General features: G+C 38.1%; 2 protein-coding genes across 28 annotated transcripts; both read left to right on the top strand.

Moving 5' to 3' along the window:
- Positions 1-1,350: 1,350 nt before the first annotated feature.
- Positions 1,351-24,353, top strand: LOC143864114 (eukaryotic initiation factor 4A-13-like). 27 transcript variants are annotated; one of them, XM_077374913.1, is made up of 11 exons: positions 1,351-1,604; positions 7,472-7,557; positions 7,672-7,960; positions 10,014-10,337; positions 16,626-16,779; positions 19,385-19,457; positions 19,703-20,256; positions 22,124-23,045; positions 23,326-23,471; positions 23,820-23,962; positions 24,049-24,353. In XM_077374913.1, the coding sequence occupies exons 7-8, from the start codon at positions 20,005-20,007 to the stop codon at positions 22,790-22,792; spliced, it is 921 nt and encodes a 306-aa protein (XP_077231028.1). In that variant the 5' UTR covers positions 1,351-1,604; positions 7,472-7,557; positions 7,672-7,960; positions 10,014-10,337; positions 16,626-16,779; positions 19,385-19,457; positions 19,703-20,004; the 3' UTR covers positions 22,793-23,045; positions 23,326-23,471; positions 23,820-23,962; positions 24,049-24,353. The 27 variants fall into 27 exon arrangements, 17 of the variants coding, with proteins under 17 accessions (XP_077231028.1, XP_077231026.1, XP_077231027.1 ...); XM_077374915.1 differs by lacking the exons at positions 7,472-7,557; positions 7,672-7,960 and adding an exon at positions 10,428-10,558 and having other exon boundaries at positions 1,353-1,604; positions 16,626-16,651; positions 16,724-16,779; XM_077374911.1 differs by having other exon boundaries at positions 7,472-7,960.
- Positions 5,484-7,297, top strand: LOC143864371 (F-box/kelch-repeat protein At1g57790-like). The gene is made up of 2 exons (XM_077375299.1): positions 5,484-5,726; positions 6,005-7,297. Exons 1-2 carry the CDS (start codon positions 5,592-5,594, stop codon positions 7,166-7,168), a joined length of 1,299 nt encoding a protein of 432 aa, XP_077231414.1. The 5' UTR covers positions 5,484-5,591; the 3' UTR covers positions 7,169-7,297.
- Positions 24,354-25,174: the final 821 nt, after the last annotated feature.

The following is a 25,174-nucleotide window of genomic DNA, read 5'->3' as shown; positions in this document are numbered from 1 at the left end:
CCCACAAAGACTAACTGAATACATTTCTTACTTGATTTTCTTTAATTCAATTGCCTTTTCTGACCCACCTTTGTAGCTTGCCATTGAAAAATACATAGAAAGATAGCATTGTATAGTTTTGAATCAACATTCAAGTTCCATATGATTGAACGGACATTTTAAAGGGTGTGTGCTTCTGAAGTCCAATATTTTTCAAAAAGCATAGTGGGGTTCACTCCATATGATGATCCAAACCGTTCATTTGTTGCTAAATTCGATGTACCCGCTAAATAAAGGACTAGTAAAAAACCCCACTTGACTTTTATCTTTTCACAAATTTGAGAGGAAACTAAAACGATGATAATTGAAAAAAATTCTTGCCAACAAGGATGGTCAATGACGACCAAAACTCCTTGGTAATAAGAGTTAAACGACACCATTTTCCACGCCTTTGGAAGGGAAACATAATCTTGGTGGCAACTTAATGGGTCCTCATGAAAAGGAGCAAGAAAAGAGTAGTGAAACTTTCTTCATTATAGATGAGCCATCAATGAAAGCTTATTAAATAATAATGGATTACAAGTGCACTTCTGGGTTAAAGACGATCAGTGCTTCTTAGAATAAGAGAAAAAGAGTAAACACCGTCTATGACAACGTCCTTAAGGCCGTTGGTGACCGGGAAGAGCTCCGTAGGGTCCGCCGGCCCTAGCCGGTTAGACATGACCACGTAAGCGTGCTTCCGTACAGCGTCATAACCAGCTTTGTAGTAATTGGTAAGACTCTCGAGGGAAACTCCCGGTGAGAGAGGTTTGTTGATCAGCTCTACGGCAGCCAAGCTCGGATTCTGGGCATACCTGAATCAAATTAAATGTTATATGGTTATGGGTCCTTTTGATTGCACCAATGGGTGGGTATTTTTTTTTGGCTACTGATGTTGGCACTGCCATGTTTTAATAATTGCACAAACTCAGCTTATCTTTTTTTAAAAAATTGTCTTCTTAGAGCTTTTTGGATAGTGTAATAACATTTGATAGCTCTTTAAATAATAAAAGACAAGATGCGTTAGTGGAATTATTAAAACATGTTAGTGCCAATATCATTAGCATTTTTTTTCTTAGGGAGGGAAAATTGATGTTACACCCTTCCATTTATTGAGCTGCACTATGGTAAGTGCACAAGTTTGTCCACAGGAAAGTACAAGTGCAGAAATCTTGTTCTATGATCCAAGTCATTTGCCTAATGGGCCATGACCCACAAAGTCTGGCACATCAAGCAATCATGACTCTCCAAGCAGATGAACGGTTCAGATCATCAAATAAGTGGGCCCATCAGAGGTTTCAGCATTTCCAAGGACATACATGAAAACTTACCATAAAGAGACTCGAGTATAAATGTTGAAATTCTTTGGAAAATTCAGAGGAAAGAGTAGTGTCATTTTTGGGGAAACATGGAAGCAAGGAAGTCAATAACAGCAACTGTTTGTTGGATGTTTTCATCAGTGTGTCCCCAATCCTGAAATCCATCTCTGGAACCGCAATGTTCGAATCCGTTCTGAGAACCTGGAGCTGCGTGCAGATCAATTATAACCTTCTCACCATATTTTCTGCCTAATGCAACCCAAACTGGTATTAGATAATCCCCATCTTTAGCTGTGTTGTTATCTCCTAAATTTCCTCCATTATGATCTTAGTTTTTGAAATTTTAATTTTTAACTTACTGTGCCCATACAAATGCGTTATCTATGAACTTGAAATCTTCTTCGACAATGAAGCTGTTCCAGTGATCCTGAGATTGTGAGGAGAGATTTATTAACGAGAAACTATACAATTCATTGGTGGAGCAAAATTATGGTTTTGCTCTGCCCAAAGCGGACCCATGGCATATTGATTTTTTGGACAAATTGCAATTTCTACCCAAAGTGTAATTTTTTAGACAGCAATTTAAGCTGATTGCAACATAAGAGGCCCAAATTGCAATTTGTGTGTACACCCAAATGCATATTAACCTAATGAAAATGATTTTGTCACAAGTGTATCCATCTCTAGGGTTCTTCTACTTAACAGGGGAATGTTAGGTTCCAATCACCATCGTGATGAAAGATTTTTATTGAATTAAATCAGTTCAAGTTCTCTTGTGGGGGGCCTTTTAGGACCAAAACCATTTGTTATTTGGAAATCTCCTTGCATTGTTCAGGCTATCCTCATCACAAAAACCGATGGGTCGTCATTAGCCCAACTCGAATTGCCTCCAAAATCAGCCGTTACAGAATCCTCAGTTTTAGCCTGCTTACGACATAATCAACATTGCTGAAATCACAATAATGCATGCATAATCAAGGTTCCTTTGTCTTCACAAATTCATTTATTTGGCAAACTGGGGGGGGGGGGGGGGGGGGAGGATGAAAAGCTCCCTCAGGGAAACAAAATACCAATTTTAAGAAACGAATATTTCTTCACACTCTCTCCACTCCCACTGGCTGAAATCTCTCCCTCTCCCTCATTCTTCACGCTTATCATCACACACTAGGGCCAGCAATTATTCCATGGAGTAATTTTTCATGGTTGTCAAACATGGCCTGTATATAAATTAAGTGCACTGATTCGATGCAGTTCGGATTTATACCAATAGGACTGCTAGTAGCCCTAGCCGGCCTGGCAGGAGTAATGCATTTGAGCCGCAATAAATTGATTCCTTACAGGATTTTTTTTTGTCTGGCGGATCCCATTCAAATCTAGTACGTGATTAAGAAATTGTGTTTTGACCGGTGTTTAAAATCGCAGATGCTGCGCAAATGCGGCGTGTAATGTGGCCGAAGAAAATCTTAGTAGGCTTAGCACGACGTGGTCAAGTACTCGGTTGAGCACTCTCGATTGACCGGTCATAATTCGGAAGAGTCAAAGGAGTTTTTATTGACTGTGTAGGGCAAAACGTGGAATGCGGATGCAGCGCAATGCGGAATGTGGCCAAGTTAAAAGGGACACGATCATGGCTGCTTTCATTCATATTCAGACGAGAACATTTTGTTAGTTAATTAATTTGAGAACAAAAATGGCTAAGAACTTACTAATAGAGACTCCTAAAACTCTGACCTGCAAAAGATGGGTCCACTACTTGCAGGAACCATACATGTCAGAGTGCTAACTTCATTGGGTTGGTGGAATAGTACTTACTTTTTGCAAAATACAAGGTACAAATCGAGAGGATGAAACGTGTCTCTTTGTCTTATTCAAAAAAATAATAATAAAAAATAAAAACAGGAATACCCATACCCTATGTCAATAGACAAGCAAACATAAGAAGGGAACTACTCACATTACTATGTTTTGATAATCGCATTAACCCACCTTGTGGTTTATTGTTTAACGAGCTGTCAAATGTTATTACAATTCCCAAAAGCTCTCAGAAGCCAATTAGGGGTTTTGTTAACGAGTGCCCCAGGTGCAATGGAAATGTAAATCTAAACATTTTTTGAGAAAAAAACTCAAAAGCCATGTAAAACTCTTAATCCTTATGTAAATTTATCCTAACTTCTTTCTTTAATCAATATATTGGTAAGGGTCCGCCTAACCCCACCTTACCGATTAAAAAAAACAAAACTCTTAATCCCTATGTAAATTTATTGTAGATTTACATTTTCAATGCACCTTAGCGAGTGCCCTGGGACACTCGTTAACAAAACCCTTTCCAAAATAATAAGAACTACACCCCATCAAAGTTGAGCCATTCATCCTAACCTTCCTATTAGTGCCCAACAAATGCATGGGTACAAAAAATAATAATCAATTGGCACCTTCAAAAAGAACATTTTCATTTCATGTAAGGGTTAGGATCATCTAATTGGGATGCAGGGCATAGTTTTTCGTAATTGAGCTCCGCTAGTTGAATGGTTTGGACGGCAAGAGAGAACGAGTGAGATGCTTGGGGTGTGATGGCTACCCTAAGGGGAGAGAAAAAAAGAGAGATAAGAAGGAAGAAAAGGGTTTTTCTTGGGTTCCTTTTAGGTTTTCTTTCTGGTTTTCTCGGGTTTCTCTTGTGTACAATCTTGGGTTTGAGAAGAAAAGAAAGGGTTGCGGGTTTGTGGGTTTGTGATTAATATCCACTGTGATCCTTGTATTCTGTTTTTCTCATAGTAGAAGATCGTGTTTCTCGTCCGTGGAGTAGGCTTGGCCGAACCATGTAAAATATCGGTGTTCATCATGTGGCTTGCTTGTGTTATTTTACTTTTTCGTTTAATTTCTGCACGATCAGATTGATTTGCCCGGCGGATTTTCTCAACAAGTGGTATCAGAGCTCAGGTGGAGCGATCGCCGAGGCCGGGTGGAGAGATTGTGGATTTCAGATTTAGGGTGCTATGTTCATGTATTCTCCATGAGGGAATATTTTGATACGTTCCAGGAGACAAGGGCAGGTGTAGTGTCCTTGGGTGACGGGTCTACTTGTCACGTCACGGGAGTTGGGACGGTGAAGTTCAAAATGTTTGATGGAGTGGTTCATACTTTGGGTGGTGTGGCGTATGTCCCAAAGATGTGAAGGAATGTAGTGTCTCTTGGCCGGTTGGACTCCAGGAGTTGCAGGATTTCAGCTGCAGGTGGAGCCATGAAAATCACACTCAGTTGTATGGTTCTAATGAAAGGAGAGAAGCGTAGCGGATTATATCGTCTGGCGGGGCACGCTAACTTAAGTTCCCAAGATCTCGATGGTTAGTTAGAAACAGAGTGGTAGTGCATGCACGCGTAGGGTTTCTTTCACAGTTGGTGCAGAGACAGGTTTCCAAGTTGCAGACGATGGTGAAAAGGTGACAATACCTGCATTGGGGAGGATGGATTGAGATCCCTCTCCAAGGTTGACCGAGTGAGTCAACGGGTTAGCAGCTACACATGTGCATTGGCCATGTTGATCGAATCAGGTGGAGTCAGAACCAAGGTGATTCGAGGGTGTGTAACTAATACTTCAGAAGGCAAATTGTGGTTTGCGGTAATAGCGGACCGGTAGAGACATCAACGGAAAATCTTCAGGTGGCTGGGAAATAATCCAAGGTGAAGATTATTGAGGAAAGTTGCCTTATTTACCACCCACGAGAATTGCTTGCAACGAAGGCAATAAGGCAAAATAGAAAGTGTTTATTTTTCTTAAGTTTTTAGATAGAGACGAGAGTTTTTCTCGTGTGGGCAAGGGGAAGAACGGAAAGAGAGAACGAGTGAGAGACTTGGAGTATGACGGCTACCCTAAGGGAGAGAGAGAAAAAGAGAGATAAGAAGAAGGAAGAAAATGATTTTTCTTGGGTTTCTTCTGGGGTTCCTCTTGGGTTTTTTTTTCCAGATTTTCTCGGGTTTATCTTTTGTATGATCTTGGGTTTGAGAAGCAAGGAAAGGGTTGCGGGTTTGTGGGATTGTGATTAATCCATTGTAATCCTTGTATTTTGTTTTTCCCATAGTAGAAGATCGTGTTTCTCGCCTGTGGAGTAGGCTTGGCCGAACCACGTAAAATATCGGTGTTCATCTTGTGGCTTGCTTGTGTTATTTTACTTTTCCGTTTAATTTCTGCACGATCGGGTTGATTTGCCCAGCAGATTTTCTCAAAGAAATCAATTTTCCTAATGGGATCTAATTAGTATGAGAATGCTTAAGTTGTTGACATGGTTAAGGTCGGCAGGAGGCCTTAATCTCTCGATCAATCTGTGTGACCAAGTCGGAGACAATGTTTGGGACACCCAATTTTGGCTACTACCCCCCATCTCTTCTGGTTACGTAAATCAACACTTATGAAAACTTAGCACTTATTTTCTTCCTCCTTGATTTGCTCTTTTCTTCTCCTGCAGTATCTCTTTTCCGTTGTACTCATCTCTTGACCGCCTTGGTCTAGGGATTTGCCTTTTCTTTAAATATATCTATCAACATTTAAAACAAAAAAATTAAAATTATAGAAATTTCATCTCACTACTGTTTGAGATCTTGTGATAATTTTATAGTTAATAGACATTGCGCTAGAGCAGTCTAATCTAATATAAGCTTTGTTGTGCTTGAAGGTCCCATCAAGCAACAGTGAGCTAGAAAGCACAAAGGAAGGAAATGCAAAGAGTAAGGAGATTAAGCAAAGACCCTCCACCACCATCACCATCACCAGAAGCGAGTTTGACAAGATGGATGTGGAAGAGAGAAATTGGTTAGAGCTTCCAGATAACATTATAGAGTTGACCAGATCACGTTTGTTTCTAAGTAGAGATCACATCCATTTCAGTTTCGTCTTCAAGAGTTGGAGATTGATCAAACCTCTTGTACATTTACCTAGGAGACCACTGCTCTTGTTCACCCACAAAGGAGACGGTTTGTGCAAGTTCTTTGACCCCGCATATAACAAGATTTATGACTTTGCCATCTCCCACCTAAAGGATACTGTATTCCATTTCTCCAAGGATGGCTGGTTGCTCCTATCTCGACGATCACCTCTCCCCAATTTTTCCTTTTTCTTGTTTAATCCCTTTACGAACGAAAAGGTTTCTCTCCCTTTTTTTTGGCCATCTAAAATAAATTTTACACATTTTAAGCCTCCTTATGGTCTTTCATTCTCATCACAGCCCATGTTGCCAGACTTCATTGTTTTCTACATTTGCGCAAATGGTAATTGTGTCTATATCTACATCTATCGTCACAATGACAAAACATGGACTCAAAAGGTATACATAAGCCATCCGCATTTCCAGGTTGGTCATAACTATCCTGTTTATCTTGATGGGCTTTTCTATTGTTTGGCTCTGGACGGGAGGTTGGGGGTTTTTGATCCTAGCAAGTCCACTTGGACAGTTCTTGACAAGCCGAAAGGGGTCAACTTTGAGAGGTCTAGGGCGTTTACAGCTGGGAACTATATGGTAGAGTCCAATGGAGAGCTGCTATTAGTGTTCACAGATCATATCAAATGTTCAGTACGTGTTTTTCAGTTAAACCGTTGTGAGAAGCGGTTGAGGGAAGCAAAAGACTTGAGCAATCAAACACTATTTGTCAGTCAAGGAAGATCCCTTTCTGTAGCTGCAACAAAAAGAGGGATGGAGAACAGGATATATTTTCCCATGTATCACTGTAATTTTACTGACAGCTGCTTGTCCTACTTTATGAAGTCAGAGTCCGCTGCATTAAATTTCCACAAGTCCAGGAGATATGTTGATAGCATCTGGATTTACAACCTGAGAGATTGATTTTCCTAGTGGAAAGTTGAACTGGTATTAAACTAATGTGATTAGTTTTTTTGTTAAGTTTATTGCGGGTGTTTTTTGAGAAGTCTTGAGTTCAAATTGTGTGGAAACAATAGAATATTATCGTGTACCTTTGCATTTGGCCTTTTGTTTCCTTCCACTTTTCAAAGAAAAGATGTACCGGAGATGGTTTTGTTATTTGTTATTAGTAGACCCTAACCCAAATATTTGGGGTGGTGTTATATGGTATTTTGTCGGCTCAAATTATAAATTGACGACTAAGTGTGTATAATGTCACTTTTACAGTTTAGTATCAATGTACCCGCAACTAAGGATTCTAAGTCGTTGGCGGTTTCTGGAAATGGTTTTCTTCTGACTCAATTTTTTTGGAGGTGATGTCTTCTCTGCAACTCCTCAAGCAAAGCAATATGTTTCTACATCAATATTTTCTGCAAATAACATATCTAACTCATCCGCCACTGCCCCGGTAACTACTAAGGAGCCAGTTGACAATGTCAACTGGTACTGATGAGCTTCAACGGTATTCATCACGGTTAAACCAAATCAACTTGATGCAATTCCCGGTACTTAAAGATTAACTGGACTTGGTATTTCAATTGGAGCTGTTAGTACTGCTTCTAGCCAGTCTCAGATTCCATGGCCAAGGATCACTCCATCTTCCATTCAGAAATCAGAAGTATACCAAGGTGTTTGTGGGGGTAGACACAGACAGAAACGGCAAAATTACTGGTGAACAAGCGCGCAATCTCTTCTTGAGTTGGAAATTGCCTAGAGGTAGTTAGGTATTTGTTTACTTTATTCTAAGAGATAGCTTTTGTCCATACTTTAGAGTGAAAATTTTGATTTGATGAAAAACTGTGCTCTTCCAACTACTTCTTTAAGAGGTACTAGTGCAAAGACACGATGCAAGAAAACAAATCAAAAAAATTCTGCCAAGCCCAACAAACAACAAGAATGAAATTGTGTGCAATGCAAGCATGATACACAACTTATAATAGAACCTGTATAGCTGAAATGTTTATTTTGGAGCACACAAGACTTATGCATAATTCTTAGAAACTACCCAACAATATATAATTTCTTCTTTTTAATATCGAATGTTTTCTATTGTTTCCTTATTTTATTATTTTTTAGTTTTGAACTTCTCTTTTCTCACTTCTTTTTGTTAAAAGTATTAGTGGAATACAGAATACAAACATCGGTTTTTTTTTTTTTTTCATTGTTGAATTTGGGGATCTTTCCCTCTTTCCCTTTATATCGTAATACTTAAACACGCACAAAATTGCAAAGGAAAATTGCTAAGTTTATTATTTTTTTCATATTGAATTTTAATTGACAAAATATTGCTGATTTTTAGTAACTTTTTTCTTCATTTAGTTTTGTGGTTCTTGATTTCAAAGTTCTATATCTTTGAAATAATCTTTTAAAGCCTACACAATACATTTTGATCTATCTCTTATTTTGTTTGTTCTCTTTTGAGAAAAAAATCCTTCAAAAATGCAAGATTTGGAGAAAATTATCGTGTTTTTATATGTAAAGATGAGAAATTTCAAATACTTACCTTATTATTCTCACCTATCTGGCTGGTCTTCTTCTTGGCTTGAAGATTTTTAGAGAAGAGTGCTGGGTTCTGGTTAGTAGAGTGATAAAAGGGAAGGTAAGAGGCGGGGTTGCCGGTTTAATGTGCGGTGGGAGTTTTTGTTTTGGAGAGAGAAACATGGCCTAAATAGTTACGACTTACAAGAGGGTTGGGAGTCAATACTCGAAGTTGGGATTTCTCCTTTTAATTTTTATCAATGTTCGTTCCCTTTCCTTTTCCGTCTCCAGTCTTCCATGTTGCTTGAACTTCAAGTGTATCATGTGGTGCTTTTTTGTTCTTTGTGTCTGTTTTGAGGAATACTTATTTATGACGTGAGTAATTATGTTTATCTAGATTTAATTTCCTAAGACTCATCTTTTTTTATCATAAAAAAAAAATGGACAGATTTGTGAAGGTTTTATACCCGTCCATTTTACCTCCACAAATCCTAGGGTTGGGATATGGAGCTGATTTTTTGGGCACACCCTATGTATGTGAGGGCCAATCAAATGAAAAGTTTGGATCACCCAAACAATGTGGGCCCCCACTGTATTTTAAGTTAGTGTAAAATTATCTACACAAGTTGTAGGAACCCTTTTCTCATTTATATATACATCATCATCATGCCCAATATATATATATTGGGGCATGATGATGATGTCATTGACATGTTTACTAATTCATTTTATTTATTTATTTTGTTTGCATGTTAAATACTCTTCACGTACTTGAGCTGACTTTTTTGAGTTATTTTATTTCAGTTTCAATTTTGATGCATAGAGTATGTTGCTGCGCTGTATTGGACTTTTTCTTTTGGTCGTAGTTTGCTTTTCCATTGATGGTGTATGCATTGTGAGGGTCATGGTTGTTGTAATAGAACATATTTACTTTTGTGAAATGATAAATGCGCCCCTTTTCATTAGTACATCACATGCTAAGGATTGAAGGGACCTGATTGCCGCCGTTCACTGCACCTGGGTGTCCCATGTATTGAAAAGGGGCGCATTTATCATTTCCCTTTTGACTATAGTTGATGAATGAAATATTTGTTATAGGCATTCGAGTTTATGAATGAAATGAGTCTCTCTCTCTCTCTGGCAAATATCCTCAAAACGAAAAGACAATTAGTTCCTTCCAAATGCTCCAAAATGTTCAAAAGTCAAGTACTATCAATTTTTTTATCTTGTTGCGGCTTTGTGCGTTCAACTGATTCATTCTAATTTTTATGATTCTTGAACCTCCTGGCAGGTGAAGATATGAATTGCAAGAAAGGCAATTCATGGTGACAGAGCATACCACCTTACTAAAGATAAGTATTTTTTTCGTACATCTTCTCACTTAAAGAGAGTGTACCAAATATTACTCATCTAGGTGTTCCAATACGAGGGGACGATTGCTCTGCATCGAGAAAGATTGTATTTGAGTTCATGTGCTTTCCACTTTTCTTATTAAATGTGATAGTCTGGGTTGATCCTAGGTTTTCCGTTTTCCTTTCAGTTGTCTAGGTTGGGAATCCACTCTTGAAGGTTCACAGTTTGGTGCTCGTCAGTATGATGGCAAGATGAATGAATTGTAAGATGTCTTTTTTCATTATCAGCTTGTTTTCTTGTGCACCTTTTATTCCTTCCCTGGTTTAAACTATTTGAGCTTGTATTTTTTGAGGTATGGGTGTCTTGTGAAAGTAGGCTTGCATCTGAAGGAAAGGATTTTTTTTACGGAATCTAATGAGGTCTATGATTGTTTTGATTCAATCGGTTTACAAGAGAACCTTTTGAGAGGCATCTATGCATATGGTAAATATCCATTTTTAAAAAAAAATTGGACTTATTTTTATGAAGTTAGGTGATGACTTTGTTACCATTTTTTTATGCTAGGATATGAACGCGTGACTGAGATGCTGCATTTTTATTTCCTTTTTTTTTTACAGTATTTTAGAAGCCCTCTGAACATTAAAAAAAGGGTGTATCGGCACCCGAACACTGAAGAAATTAGTTTTTGTTCTTTGTAAATGTAGGTCATATGTTTTAAACAGCATAAGTCCCCACTAGTTTCTATCGAATCGCAAACATGTCATGTTGACCTTATAATAAGCTTATTGGATTTGGATTTGTTACGGCATTAAATATTAATTACAATGTTTCTTAGATTCACTGGAAATGCTGGTTGACATGAGAACCGGTAAAAGTGTTTATTGTCAATTGCTTAGAATTGACATTTGTACTTGTTGATGCCCGGTCTGTGATTTACTTTGTTAACTTGCTATAATATGTTTAGAATTGACATGAGAACCGGGAAAGCATAGGGGTTGAATACCAAGAGAGGACGATTGAAAGCCTCTCTAGAGAAGCTTTTTTGTTCCAACCTGTTTGCATTGCAGGAATTTTTGGGAAAAGTTTGGAAAACAAAAAACTTTTCTAGAATTTCCTACCTTTTCACTCTCTCATTATACATGAAAAATAGGTAATTTTGAACCATTTTATCTAGAGGACCTTCAATATTATGATACTCCCACTAAATAAGCCACAAGGAAATCGTTTCCTCTCACATTGTGGGGAAAAAAAATACTTCGAGAAATGTTCTTCCTACAATCCAAATAGGGCAGGGAGAAACCCAGGAGAACTACAAAAGAAACAATGGATAACTCCCCTTTAATACAGTTAATTTAATATCAGATGAACATGGTAAATTTGAAGTCTAAAAAATTATATATTGTACAGATTTATGCCTGAACAAGGGTATAGGTCAGCCAAGGCCAAGGGCAGCAAAGCTCATGAAACCTCCCCCCACCCAAAACCATTTTATAGAGAGTCATATCCTCCCCAAAATCCAACCCCCTCTAGACCAGGCCTTCCCATCTCATACATTATTGTTCAAAACCCTCTGAAGAAAATTCAGCCCCTCCGCCGATATACTTCTCCGCACTCGGGATCGAGCTATCACTATTTGGGGAGGTGGGTCCCAAGAGAAACAAACAACAATGACAGTCAAATTATCACAAAAGTTTTGCTTGAGCGCCTCCCTTACTAGTTCCCATGAGTATCACAGACAATGCCACCCAATTTCTCGATTCTTAGTCTTTCGCTATTACAGTTTGGTTTGTGATCTTTTGGCATAGGTGGAAGCGTGTGGAAAAGGCGACGATCACTGTCTTCAATCCTGGTAGAAGAAGAGCACCGTCTTCTTCAATAAAACTCTTTCAATCCACAAAGAAAAAAAGCAATCCTTGATTCCACAAGGAAAAGAAGCAAACTGAAACTGGATTATTCGATCGAAAGATTTCCCTTTACATATCATATGACCACATATTTATAGGGTTTTCTCTAAGATTAGGATAAACTCTTTCTCTATCTCCAGGACTCTTACCTTATCTCTAAATCTTAATCTTTTTTTTTTTACAAATAAAATATAAACAAAAGAAAAATAAAATAGCAAGCGTGTCCTACATCATCTTTGGATAGTTCAAGTGTTCAACTGCTCTACCCCATTTCCCCAAAACTGCTCGACAATCACCAGCATTGGCTACAAGCATGGTTCTGCATTATAAAAATGTGTTAGAAACATATAACTCTAGTCCATGGATAAGATAAACAAATTTGGAAGCATTAGATCACAAATCAGAAATTAACATAAGCAGCAAGTGAATCATAGCTAGTGGAAGATAGAAAGACATAAACTGGCAGTATCCCTGAATTGATATCAGGGTGCAATTGTATGTCAAACCCATGATTGCAACTCAAGGCGCATCTTCCTTTGTGCACCTATGACCTGCAATCTGAAAATCAGGAGGAATTACCCAAAAATCATGACAAAGAAGATCGTGGGTAATAAGCAGACAAGATTATTTCTGCCTTTATCACAAACAACTGGTCATCCAATGCTTTCATCTTTATGCTTTGGTTTGGACAAGCTAGGACTATTACTAATCTGTTTCCAAGTAAATGCTAAGTTTTCAAACATAACCAGAAAGACCCTGTTGCCTTAAAGCACAATGTTGCTAAAAATAGTAGTAAAAGAGTCAATTTTGGTTTTAGCAATCCATTCTGCCAAAAACAATGGGGAATATCAATGCATCCATGGCCTTGAAAAAGAAATGCAACATATAGTAATGAAAACTTAATCGACCCAAAATAAACATAACAAACAAAAAACAATTATGATAGTGAGATTGACTTTAAGAAGAACCATGAATTCCAACTCAGGTGTGTCAGAAAATAACAATAGATGCGTGGATTTTGTAAAGAAATTCTGCCTCTTACCTTCCAAAAATAAGGGCAGTCAGTTCTGTGGTGCCAGAGGAATTGTCCGGAGAACGGGCATCAGCAAATGCATGATCGGCTTTCACAAATGCACTCTTAATGGCCTTTTGCACACACGAAGGGAACTGAGAATCCTCAATTATAAACTAATCCTAGAAAATGTCAAGACCACCAGCCTGTCTAGGACCACGACTTGTCACTGCGAAGGGCTCAAAGAACAGAAACGTAGAACGGACGATAGACATAATGCTGAATCAGAAGTAGAAAGGGATATGGTGATCCTAATGAAGCACGGTGACGCCTGTCCTTTGAATGACTATCCGTCTATCCCTACTAGATCAACAGCCAAAATGTACAGCTACCCTGAATAGTTTTGAGATGAATGTGACCACATAAAACCCAGATTGGGTAAAAGAGACCAAAGAGCCATACCAATGAGTATTCTATTCCTGCCAACAGAGAGATCAAAACATGAAGCACATGCACCATTACAAGTAGATCCATTAATGCCAACTACTAAAATGCACTCAAGAAGACCACAGAAACATCTTATGGAGGCAACACTCCTAATGATTCCACAGTCAAGAGTCAAGAAAACCATGTGATCTTCTACATGTCTAAGAACATAAAACCCACCACCAAAAAAGTAAGCCAGCCTAGTGAATCCTCCAATTCAAGTAGAGATGTAGGCACTAAACAATAAGTCCAAACCGACCTATCAATATAGTTGCTAAAGAGTATAATGCTTAGCAGTAGTTTTACAAATCTAGCAGAAAAACACATAACTTCCATCGCACACACCAGAATGATCACCAAGAAGAAACTAGGCAAGGAAAATGAGACTCTTGGAAGCAGGAACCTTCTCCCAAAATTGCGCTCCCATGGTAACTCCAGAATAGTTTCTGTATTTTCCAATACAAACGTTTCTCTGTTGCTAGATAAAATCAATAAATTAGTTTATTTCTGTATTTTACCAAATATAATTGCATATTTTAGTTTTTTGTTTGTATAAATGCATATTTTAGTTTTTTTTGTATATATAAATGCATATTTTAGTTTTTGTATTAATTTATAGAAACTTCCAAGGCACTCCTGCAATCCCAGTTCTTTTTTTCTTCTCTTTTTTTTCTTCTGAAGAGAAACAATTTCCTGCCACCAAACCAGAATGCTCTCTCTGTCCTAACCAAAAGACACCAACTTCTAAAAAATTTGAGTACTGGTGCTCATCATTAGTGAGACATGAAGAAAGCCTACTCCACATATATAGAAAAGATTATATCCCTACCAAGGACAAGGGACAGCTACTGGTGGTTATCGTTGCACTGAAAAAGGTTTACAAGAATCTTCCATATAAACTCTTTTCCAGAGCAATCAAACACTAAAATTGGCATATAATAAATCACCAGATAGCATGGTATAAGAACACTGGAACTTGAAAGGAGTGCCTTCCCTAAACAAGAAAATCACACAATGAAGCAGGATGACCACAACCCCAGAACCCCCAGCCATTTCATTCTGAATAGCATACGGGAAGCTAGACGTTGAGTACATATACAAGTAGCATGTAGCTACATACAACTCTAGTACAGTATCCATGTCTATCTCCATTCAAAGTCATGCCCATTATTCATGAAACATTGCCGGCACCTGAGTATAAAGTATGACTTAATTTTGTCTAACCATAAAATAATATGAAACATCTCTTTTGATGTGTGTTGAAAATGTTTTGCGGATTTCAGCTTCAACACTGATTACAGACCGGCGAAATCACATGTAGGGGACATAATTTAGAGCAGCCTAAACTATAAACAGTAAGTGTTTTACATGTTGTAGTAAAAACACTACGGCAATGTTAAATTCAACCCCCCACCCCCACCCCCACCCCCCCTTCCTCCACGGATAAATTCAACCACCATTTCCGTTCTTTGAGCCCTTCGCATCTGAACCACCATGTTCGTCAAATACCAGCCAAGTTAAACTATTAATCTTAGGCATTGCATAGCCACGAGTCTACCTTCATATAATGTGTTAGATATCTAACCATATTTTGGTAATAAATATATTGAATATAACCCCCAAGCCAATATCAATCCACCACAACGCTTCACCATTTCATTTGCTCTACGAATTCCATCAATGATGGAAAATGGGAGGCACCCATGATCTCAGTTGACAAGTAAAGAAAAAGAAACTGAAAGTACATGATATAGCAACATATTCACTAGAACATAGATAATTACCAATGACAAAAAAATGAAAAAGTAAAACCAAACAGCCCAAAAATGCCAGGCTCTCAACAGTATGATGAAATCACACAAGTTGCAGTAGTAATAACTAAGTTATTCACCCCATAGAAAACCCTTGGAGATGGGGAATCCATGGTTTCACCACATGTGTCCATCCTCCATGTACTGCTTTGGCCCCATCTCAGAACAGCTCCCTAAACGAAATACCGGTAAAAGCCAGAACCAGACTGTCCATCCAATCGTGACTTTGCCCCAGTATCACCAATAACCAATTCCTAAAAAGTAACTAAGTTATTCACCCCATAGAAAGTTTTGCTTGAGCGGCCTCCCTTACTAGTTCCCACGAGCGTCATAGACAATGCCACCCAATTTCTCAATCCTTAGTCTTTCGCTGGTTCAGTTTGGTTTGTGATCTTTTGGCATAGGCGGAAGTGTGTGGAAAAGGCGACGATCACCGTCTTCAATCCCGGTAGAAGAAAAGCACCATCTTCTTCAATAAAACTCTTCGAATCCATAAAGAAAATAAGCAATCCTTGATTCCACAAAGAAAAGAAGCAAACTGAAACTGTATTATTCAATTGAAAGATCTCCCTTTACATATCATATGACCACACACACACACACACACACACACACACACATATATATATATATATATATATATATATATATATATATATATATATATGAGAAAACGGTTCCTACAAATATGTGTAGAGAGTTCTCTACACACTAGCTTAAAATACAGTGGGGGACGACATTGTTTGGGTGATCCAAGCCATCCTTTTTAAAGGCCCTCACATAGATAGGGTGTCTACAAAAAATCAAATCCCTAGGATCATACCAACCCTACGATTTGTGGATGTAAAATGGATGTCTTTAAACCTTCACAAATTAGTCCATCTTTTGCCTCCACAGTTCGAATGGTTAGGATGATCCTATAGATCTGATTTTTTGTGGACACCCTATCTATGTGAGGGCCTTAAAAATGAATGGTTTGGATCACCCAAACAATTTGGGCCCCCACTGTATTTTAAGCTACTGTGTAGATAACTTATCTACACATGTGTGTAGGAACCGTTTTCTCTCTCTCTCTCTCTCTCTCTCTCTCTATATATATATATATATATATATATATAACTTCAATACAATTTGCATATAAGATTATAGACAAATAATTCTCACTGGTAGCCAAAGAGGCCCTAACTAAATCCAATGTTTTACATTAGAATAAGGATTTGGATACATGATAAAGATTTGCATTCTATTATTGATACTTTTATCGCTCTTAACAAAGTTATTCTCTCTTGTTCTGTTTCATATTGAATACTGAGTACTGCTTATTGTTGCTATATTAGGAACTTGTCGGGCCAATTCCTGAAGGGTTTGACTACTTTGCAAGTTGATTTCCAAAATTATTAATTGAAGTTTATAAAGTTGTATATAAATACTGCAGGGAAGAGCAATGCTTTGAGAAATATTTTAGAAGAAATAGTGACTATCTATCTCATGGTGAGTTCCAACATCCAGGTTCCTAACTGAATATGACAACCATGTATAATCTTGTACATGTAAGGTTCATAAGTGATTTAATTGTAACTGTATATTATTCACTAAAAAGTTTCTTGTAACAATACTGTACTTATATTTCGAACCTGCTAATGTTATAAATTTGATCAATGTTCTATTACCACCTTTATTAGAATAATAGTATCTTCTGTATCTTCAGCTTTGTTTGGTTGTTCTTGTTAGATTATCATGCTCATTTTTTTTCAATTGGATATGGAGTTCAAACTGAGATTTGTTTCAAGGCATCGTCTTCACTAAATATTGAACATTTTTAGTTTGTTTGCTAATGTATTATAGTTAAGCACCTTAATGTTTGAATCTCATTAAGATGGTCGACTCTCTTGTACCGTTCACAACTTGCAGAACTCCTCAAATCTGATGGTAAGGATTGTCCAGATTGTCCATGACTTTTAGCTCTGGCTATAAGAACTGCAAAATTCATATGCTGGGCAGTATAAATAGTTGGTACCCTGGATTCACTGATTCAAGGATCAGTTCATATGGTTTTACTTGTGCTGACATCTGAAACACCACCATGTTTACAAGGGACCATATTCTCTCTTCTTGACTAGTAATGCACTTTGTGGGATTTGATGTTGATACTTCTGAGACCATGACTTTGACATTGGCTGGTAGCGGTACTGCATGAGTAGGAGGAAGTGATTTGTTGCTACATTGGACCATTCTCTCTTCCTCCAACAAGTTCTACACAGTTTCAAAACTCCCATGCATCTTCATGGAATCCCCTGAGTCAACCCCCTTTTACCTTGGCCACATTTTACCCTACAAAGTCAATCATTGCACCCTACATTGGACTCAAGTTATGCCCACGTCAACTGAACAATGACCGTGTCTTGCTGAGTCGAATATTTACTTTGTCCGGTTTTTGAGTCGCAACCGCATTTTGAAACACTGGTTCTGCATGACATGCTCAAGTGTACTGCACTTGTCCATCAAATATGTCGGGCTTAGTGCTATGCACATATTCTATTGGGATTATATCCTGTAGGGAGGGGATCTGTCGGTGCTTTTGGTTGCGACAGGATGAGCTGCAATTTGCCTTAAAATGGAGCTCAAAGACACTTCCAATTGGGTGAACACCTTGCGGCACACGGTTTTGATGTTGTTGTTGTTGGTGCAATTGAGGTTGAATAGACAAGGCTAACAACCACTACAAGTGAATGGCAACATCTTACACATTGTTCCCCACCTTTTCTTTCTTGGTTGTACTGCTTCTTTCCTTTGAAATTATCATTGCAGTTTGCCCCAGTTTAAATTCCACCCGGGTTCCTTCTTGGACTGAGGAATCAAAGAAATTATGGAAATGGGCCAACTAAGTATTGGGAATACTGGTGGTTTAAATTTGAAAGGACCATTTGAACTTGCTCCTTATGTGGCTTTCCTCCTCCAGCTGGTGATCTAGAAAGTGAGCTAATACAGAGGCTTTGTTTGGTTATTTATAGGTCTATGATCGTCAATTTAGCGTCCACGTGACAGAGAATTGATGTATAAGGCAATCGTTTCTGGGTCTTTGATAGTCAATTTGGCTCTAAAACGACTGTCCCAACTGATCATTACTGAGCCCATATTGCCCCAATAACCCCACATACATCCTAATGGGTCTTCAAACTTGTTCTATCTTATTTTTTTCATGTCCTTTACTTTGAGCTTTTTTGGTAACCTGACATTTGGGAAGAGACAGACCCTTGGGCTAGATCTTTCAGATGTTCATCTGCGCCATTCACATTCTTCGAGGGTCTCTGGAAATCAGGAAGAGGACTACCAACTGACCTAGATCATTTCCGAATCAGACGGGATGACTCCTCTTTTGGGAGGGGTGGAGACTGTATTACACCTCGAGGGGGAAATAGTTTTCCTCCCCATTTGGATTGCCAGAAAATCTCTCTCATAGATTTTTTTTTTACTTGGGCGACTTTTATCTTCCCATGATTTAGTGGGACATGATATGATTATGGTTAATTTAGAGGGATATTATCAATTATCGAAGGTTACTAGGCCCTGTTTGGATTGCAAGAAAAACATTTCTGATGGAAAAAAATGTGGAGATTTCTTCCCCAGCTATTTAGAGGGGAAAAAAATGATTGTTGCTCATTTGGACTGATATTATTCTAAATTGTAAATCCCTCTAAATAAAATTTGAATAGGGTCGGTTCCAATTATCTTTTTAGTGGGTAAAAAGTAAGAAATTTTAGAATTTTTTTTTTTGAGAAAATGACCAAAAAAAAGGGCTTGGATATGACAATGACCTGTCAAAGGGGGAGACTTGAAAATGACCAATGTAAACTTTTTTGGACGAGAATGCCCCTCACTGTACGTTTTTCACTCTCCCTCTCCCTCTCTCTCTCTCCCCCATGGACACCTCTCTCTCTCTCCCCCTATGTCCATGGAGATGATCAAGATACCTCGACCAGAATTTAATATGCAAGATAGTCGTTACAAATGCTTTCTGCCATTGCCCCCAACCGATCCCAATTGGGTCATCTTTTTTATGTATCAAGATTGCTCACTCTGTTTCTTTTTTCGGCAGGGTGATACTAAATGGGGGGCAGATCGCTATAAAGCGCCAATGTAAAGTTTTTTGGACGAGAATGCCCCTCACTGTACGTTTTTCTCTCTCCCTCTCCCTCTCCCTCTCTCTCTCCCTCTCTCTCTCTCTCTCTCTCTCCCCCATGGACACCTCTCTCTCTCTCCCCCTATGTCCATGGAGATGATCAAGATACCTCGACCAGAATTTAATATGCAAGATAGTCGTTACAAATGCTTTCTGCCATTGCCCCCAACCGATCCCAATTGGGTCATCTTTTTTATGTATCAAGATTGCTCACTCTGTTTCTTTTTTCGGCAGGGTGATACTAAATGGGGGGCAGATCGCTATAAAGCGCCCGTTATTCAGCATGTTGTCTGCCTCAAAGGAAAGTTTTATGCCCATACACTTAGAGATAGACTTTCAGTTGTTGAAATTTCCCCCCATCTTCAAGTTACCATGCTCGAGTAGAGCCCGTGATCGAAGAACTGAAATATGATACATATTTTACTTGTAAATATCTATTGGAATCTCGTGGAGAGTTCTTTCTTGTTTATAAGCGCAACTATGTCTACACCAAGACATTCCACTGTTTTTTTATTTTCAAAATTGATTTTTGTAAAATGAAGTGGGTGAAGGTGGAAAGCATAGGTGCCGATTGTATCTTCTTCTTAGGTATTGGCAGTGGTTGTGTTTATTACACGACGAATACGCGGCTAAAGGGCGACGTTATCTACTTCTTGAACTCCGAGGATAACGCCTTTTACGCATTCGACTTAGAAGATGGAAGTCTATCGGTCAATTTGTGTGGCGAAGTCGGTGACAATGTTTGTGACACCCAATTTTGGCTACTACCCCACATCTCTTTTGGTTATGTAAGTCAACACTTACAAAAACTTAGCACTTATTTTCTTCCTCCTTGATTTGCTCTTTTCTTCTCCTGCATTATCTCTTTTCCGTTGTACTCATCTCTTGACCGCCTTGGTCTAGGGATTTGCCTTTTCCTTAAATATATCTATCACCATTTAAAACAAAAAAAATTAAAATTATAGAAAACTTCATCTCACTGCTGTTTGAGATCTTGTGATAATTTTATAGTTAATAGACATTGTGTTAGAGCAGTCTAAATCTAATCTAAGCTTTGTTGTGCTTGAAGGTCCCATCAAGCGACAGTGAGCTAGAAAGCACAAAGGAAGAAAATGCAAAGAGTAAGGAGACTAAGCAAGGACCCTCCACCACCATCACCATCTTCAGAAGCGAGTTTGACAAGATGGATGTGAAAGAGAGAAATTGGTTAGAGCTTCCAAATGACATTGTAGAGTTGACCAGATCACGTTTATTTCTAAGTAGAGATCACATCCATTTCAGTTTGGCCTTCATGAGTTGGAGATTGATCAACCCTCTTGTACATTTACCTAGGAGACCACTGCTCTTGTTCACCCACAAAGGAGGCGGTCTGTGGAAGTTCTTTGACCCCTCATATAACAAGATTTATGACTTTGCCATCTCCCACCTAAAGGATACTGTATTCCATTTCTCCAAGGACGGCTGGTTGCTCCTATCTCGATCACCCCTCCCCAATTTTTCCTTTTTCTTGTTTAATCCCTTTACGAACGAAAAGGTTTCTCTCCCTTTTTTTTGGCCATCTAAGAATCACTCTACACATTTTAAGCCTTATGGTTTTTCATTCTCATCTCAGCCTATGTTGCCAGACTTCATTGTTTTCTACATTTGCGCAAATGGTTATTAGGTCTATATCTACATCTATCGTCACAATGGCAAAACATGGACTCAAAAGGAATACAAAAGCCTTCTGCATTTCCAGGTTGGTCATAACAATCCTGTTTATCTTGATGGGCTTTTCTATTGTTTGGCTCTGGACGGGAGGTTGGGGGTTTTTTATCCTTGCAAGTCTACTTGGACAGTTCTTGACAAGCCGAAAGAGGTCAACTTCGAGAGGTCTATTGCGTTTACAGCTGAGTACTATATGGTAGAGTCCAATGGAGAGCCGGTATTAGTGTTCACAGATCATATCAAAGGTTCAGTTCGTGTTTTTCAGTTAGACCGTTGTGAGAAGCGGTTGGTGGAAGCAAAAGACTTGAGCAATCAAACACTATTTGTCAGTCAAGGAAGATCCCTTTCTGTAGCTGCAACGAAAAGAGGGATGGAGAACAGGATATATTTTCCCATGTCTCACTGTGATTTTACTGATAGCTGCTTGTCCTACTTTATGAAGTCAGAGTCCGCTGCAATAAATTTCCACAAGTCCAAGAGATATGTTGATAGCATCTGGATTTACAACTCGAGAGATTGATTTTCCTAGTGGAAAAGTTGAACTGATATTAAACTAATGTGATTAGTTTTGTTGTTAAGTTTATTGCAGGTGTTTTTTGAGAAGTCTTGAGTTCAAACTTTGTGGAAACAATAGAATATTATCGTGTACCGTTGCATTTGGCCTTTTGTTTCCTTCCACTTTTTCAAAGAAAAGATGTAACAGAGATGGTTTTGTTATTTATTATTAGTAGATCCTAACCCAAATATTTTGGGTTTTATATGGTATTTTGTCTGTGATAGTTGGTTTTGTTATTTACTTCTTTTTTTTTCCCGGTGATAGTTGGTTTTACAATTTTTTTTTTTGAGAGTGTGGATTTCTATGCTTATCTAGGGTTTGGTATTGCTTTCTGTTGTTATTGCCAAATTGATTGTTTATTCTTGTCTCTGTTTTTTTTTTTTTGCGAGAAGGAAAATATGGAATTGGTGAAATTTGAAGGCTGCTTCCCATCTCCCGAAAGAGCTCCTTGGCTTGTCTTTCCTTTGAAAGAAAGCCAACTATTCTTGAGCATATCCAGAGGGAAATGTGATGTGAGAAATATACGCCCTTGGAATAAAGTGTGGGTTTCCTCTCATGGGTGGTTAGTGATTGAGGATAAAAAATACTTTTTACTGCTTCTGCAACCTATGTCCATGGAGAAGATCAAGATACCTCGACCAGACTTGAATGGGCAACCTAGTCGTTTCAAATGCTTTCTGCCATTGCCCCCAACCGATCCCAATTGGGTCATCTTTTTCATGCATCAAGATTGCTCACTCTGTCTCGTTTTTCGGCAAGGTGATACTAAATGGGGGGTATATTACCATAAAGCGCCCGCTATTCAGCATGTTGTCAGCCTCAAAGGAAAGTTTTATGCCCATACATTTAGAGATAGACTTGCAGTTGTTGAAATTTTCCCCCTTCTTCAAGTTACCAAGCTCGAAGTAGAGCCCGTGATCGAAGAACTGACATATGATAGATATTTTACTTTCAAATATCTATTGGAATCTCGTGGAGAGCTCTTTCTTGTTTATAAGCACAACTATGCCTGCACCAAGACATTCCACAATTTTTTTTATTTTCAAAATGGATTTTTGTAAAATGAAGTGGGTGAAGGTGGAAAGCATAGGTGCCGATTGTATCTTCTTCTTAGGTATCGGCAGTGGTTGTGTTTATTACACGACGAATATGCGGCTAAAGGGTGATGTTATCTACTTCTTTAACTCCGAGGATAACGCCTTTTACGCATTCGACTTAGAAGATGGAAGTCTTTCGGTCAATTTGTGTGGCGAAGTCAGTGACAATGTTTGTGACACCCAATTTTGGCTACTACGCCCCATCGCTTTTGGTTATGTAAGTCAACACTTATAAAAACTTAGCACTTATTTTACTCCTCCTTGATTTGCTCTTTTCTTCTCCTGCATTATCTCTTTTCCGTTGTACTCATCTCTTGACCGCCTTGGTCTAGGGATTTGCCTTTTCTTTAAATATATCTATCACCATTTAAAACAAAAAAAATTAAAATTATAGAAACTTCATCTCACTGCTGTTTGAGATCTTGTGATAATTTTATAGTTAATAGACATTGTGCTAGAGCAGTCTAAATCTAATCTAAGCTTTGTTGTGCTTGAAGGTCCCATCAAAAGCTAAAAACTTGCGAACTGTGGTGTTTGAAAGCACTTCCTTTGAAGGTGAACAGGTTCTATAGAAAAGCTAAAAACTGTGGTGTTTGAAAGCACTTCCAAGGTCATAGTGTGAGTTGATATTCATGTCATCCATGTGAGTTCTTGCACTAATTGCGAACTTTGAAATGTTGATGTGTCTCAAATACCCTAGCTTGCCATTTAGAACATAGATTTTACATCTGGCCACGGTAGGGTCATTGGAATGATTTTGAAAACAACCAACAAAAGGGTCATTTGTGAAAGATGAGATGTATACATACATGGAAATGATTTCCACTTCAATTGAACCATTCTTACTTGGTTTTGTGTATTTTCTAGTTTGTTTATGGTTTCTCAAATTAGATTCATTGAATCCATTGAAAATTGTTGCAACTTTATGGTTTGTAGTGTTTGAACTTTCATTTGGCTTTGCTTGCTCATGATTTATTTGTCTTCTTATTAGGAATTTATATGGCTTCCTCTACTGGTAGCAGTCATAAGGTAGGGCGTGCATTTTGTCCCAGAGGACACGGTATCATGGACGTGTACATATCAAAGACAACGAAAAATCCAAGAAGACCATTTTATAAATGCTCAAATTAGCATGTAAGTGTCATTTATACACCTCGATTAAGTTTATTTCTTATTATATACGTAGTATTTAATGAATATGTAAATGGTTTATATTATAGGGTAAAGATGGATGTGGATATTCAAATGGGTTGAAGAAATGCCTATAGAAGTGGGATATGAAGACCGAGGCGAATACTATGTGCCAAGAGGACGGCCGGATCATCAGCATTACATTGAGAAGCATCTTATTAGGATTATATATCTTAGTCATTTTTGTTAAGTTCATGGTATTTGTTATGGCTTCTTTCTTGTATCTTGCCACCATTAAGTGAGCAGTTCTAGATATTTTGTTTTAGTTTTTGTTGTATCTTGCCACCAGCTGTAGAAGACTTTTCAAGGAGTTAAGAAGACTTTTGTTTCTCCATCTTTGTATCTTTTTTTGTGTGGGTTGGTTATTTTATTATTGTTCTTTCATTTCACATTTAGTGGGTTCATCTTAAAAAATGGTTTACTGATCCAAGAGGAAATATATTCCTTCTCTGAATCCCATCAGAAGTTCGCTCAATGGCAATGTTTACTCCGAACGTGTACTGATCCAAGAGGACATATATTGCTTGAGGGGGTTTTCACTATCAAAACAAGTATTCTATAAGGCACCATTGCAGGATCTCACTTGCCAGAAAATTGAGAACTTGTTTATCTTCCACTAGTATAAGAGGATCTAATAGACATGGGGAGATTTAACTCTGCCTTTGTACAACTTAGAATATTACCAAAAGAGGTTATCTGTATTCATCTTAGAAAAAGTTAGTGGAGATGGTTTTCTCAGATACACATTTTATTACAATTAATGGAATTCCTGATAGTCTTTTCCAACCAAATATTACACTTGTTTCTTGATATCAGAGAGGTTGAGAATGTTCACATCACCTTCTGTCCAAATTTTTTTCTCGGGATATGACTTGCTAATCTCAGAGAAGCTGAGAATCCACATACTTTTAGGAAATTTCAGAATCAGGCTAAATGGTACTGGGCATCAAAGAACATTTTAAGATTTCGGTTTTTATTTTATTTTTTCCATTTTTCGAAATGAAAAGAAACAGAGAAGCACACTGCTAGTAAGGATTAACGAACGTGACCTGTTTTGATTTCATGTTCATTTAAGGCGAGGTCTACTGTCCATATTTCACCACTTTCCTATACTATGCTGACCGGTGTACTGCAATTGGAGCAATTCAGTATCCT

This window comes from Tasmannia lanceolata, unplaced genomic scaffold, assembly GCF_043159265.1.
Source record: "Tasmannia lanceolata isolate RefF3 unplaced genomic scaffold, GAP_Taslan_0.1 ptg000048l, whole genome shotgun sequence".
Classification (NCBI taxonomy): Eukaryota; Viridiplantae; Streptophyta; class Magnoliopsida; order Canellales; family Winteraceae; genus Tasmannia; species Tasmannia lanceolata.
This window is presented reverse-complemented; position numbering and strand designations above follow the sequence as displayed.

What these genes read in the sequence shown, in the direction of transcription:
- LOC143864371 (XM_077375299.1), top strand. Translation starts at nt 5,592, where the DNA reads ATGAGAATGCTTAAGTTGTTGACATGGTTAAGGTCGGCAGGAGGCCTT. An exon ending in CCCCCATCTCTTCTGGTTAC is followed by an intron (nt 5,727 to 6,004) that starts GTAAATCAACAC and finishes TTGTGCTTGAAG; the next exon opens with GTCCCATCAAGCAACAGTGA.
- LOC143864114 (XM_077374913.1), top strand. Translation starts at nt 20,005, where the DNA reads ATGAAGTGGGTGAAGGTGGAAAGCATAGGTGCCGATTGTATCTTCTTC. An exon ending in CCCACATCTCTTTTGGTTAT is followed by an intron (nt 20,257 to 22,123) that starts GTAAGTCAACAC and finishes TTTTGCGAGAAG; the next exon opens with GAAAATATGGAATTGGTGAA.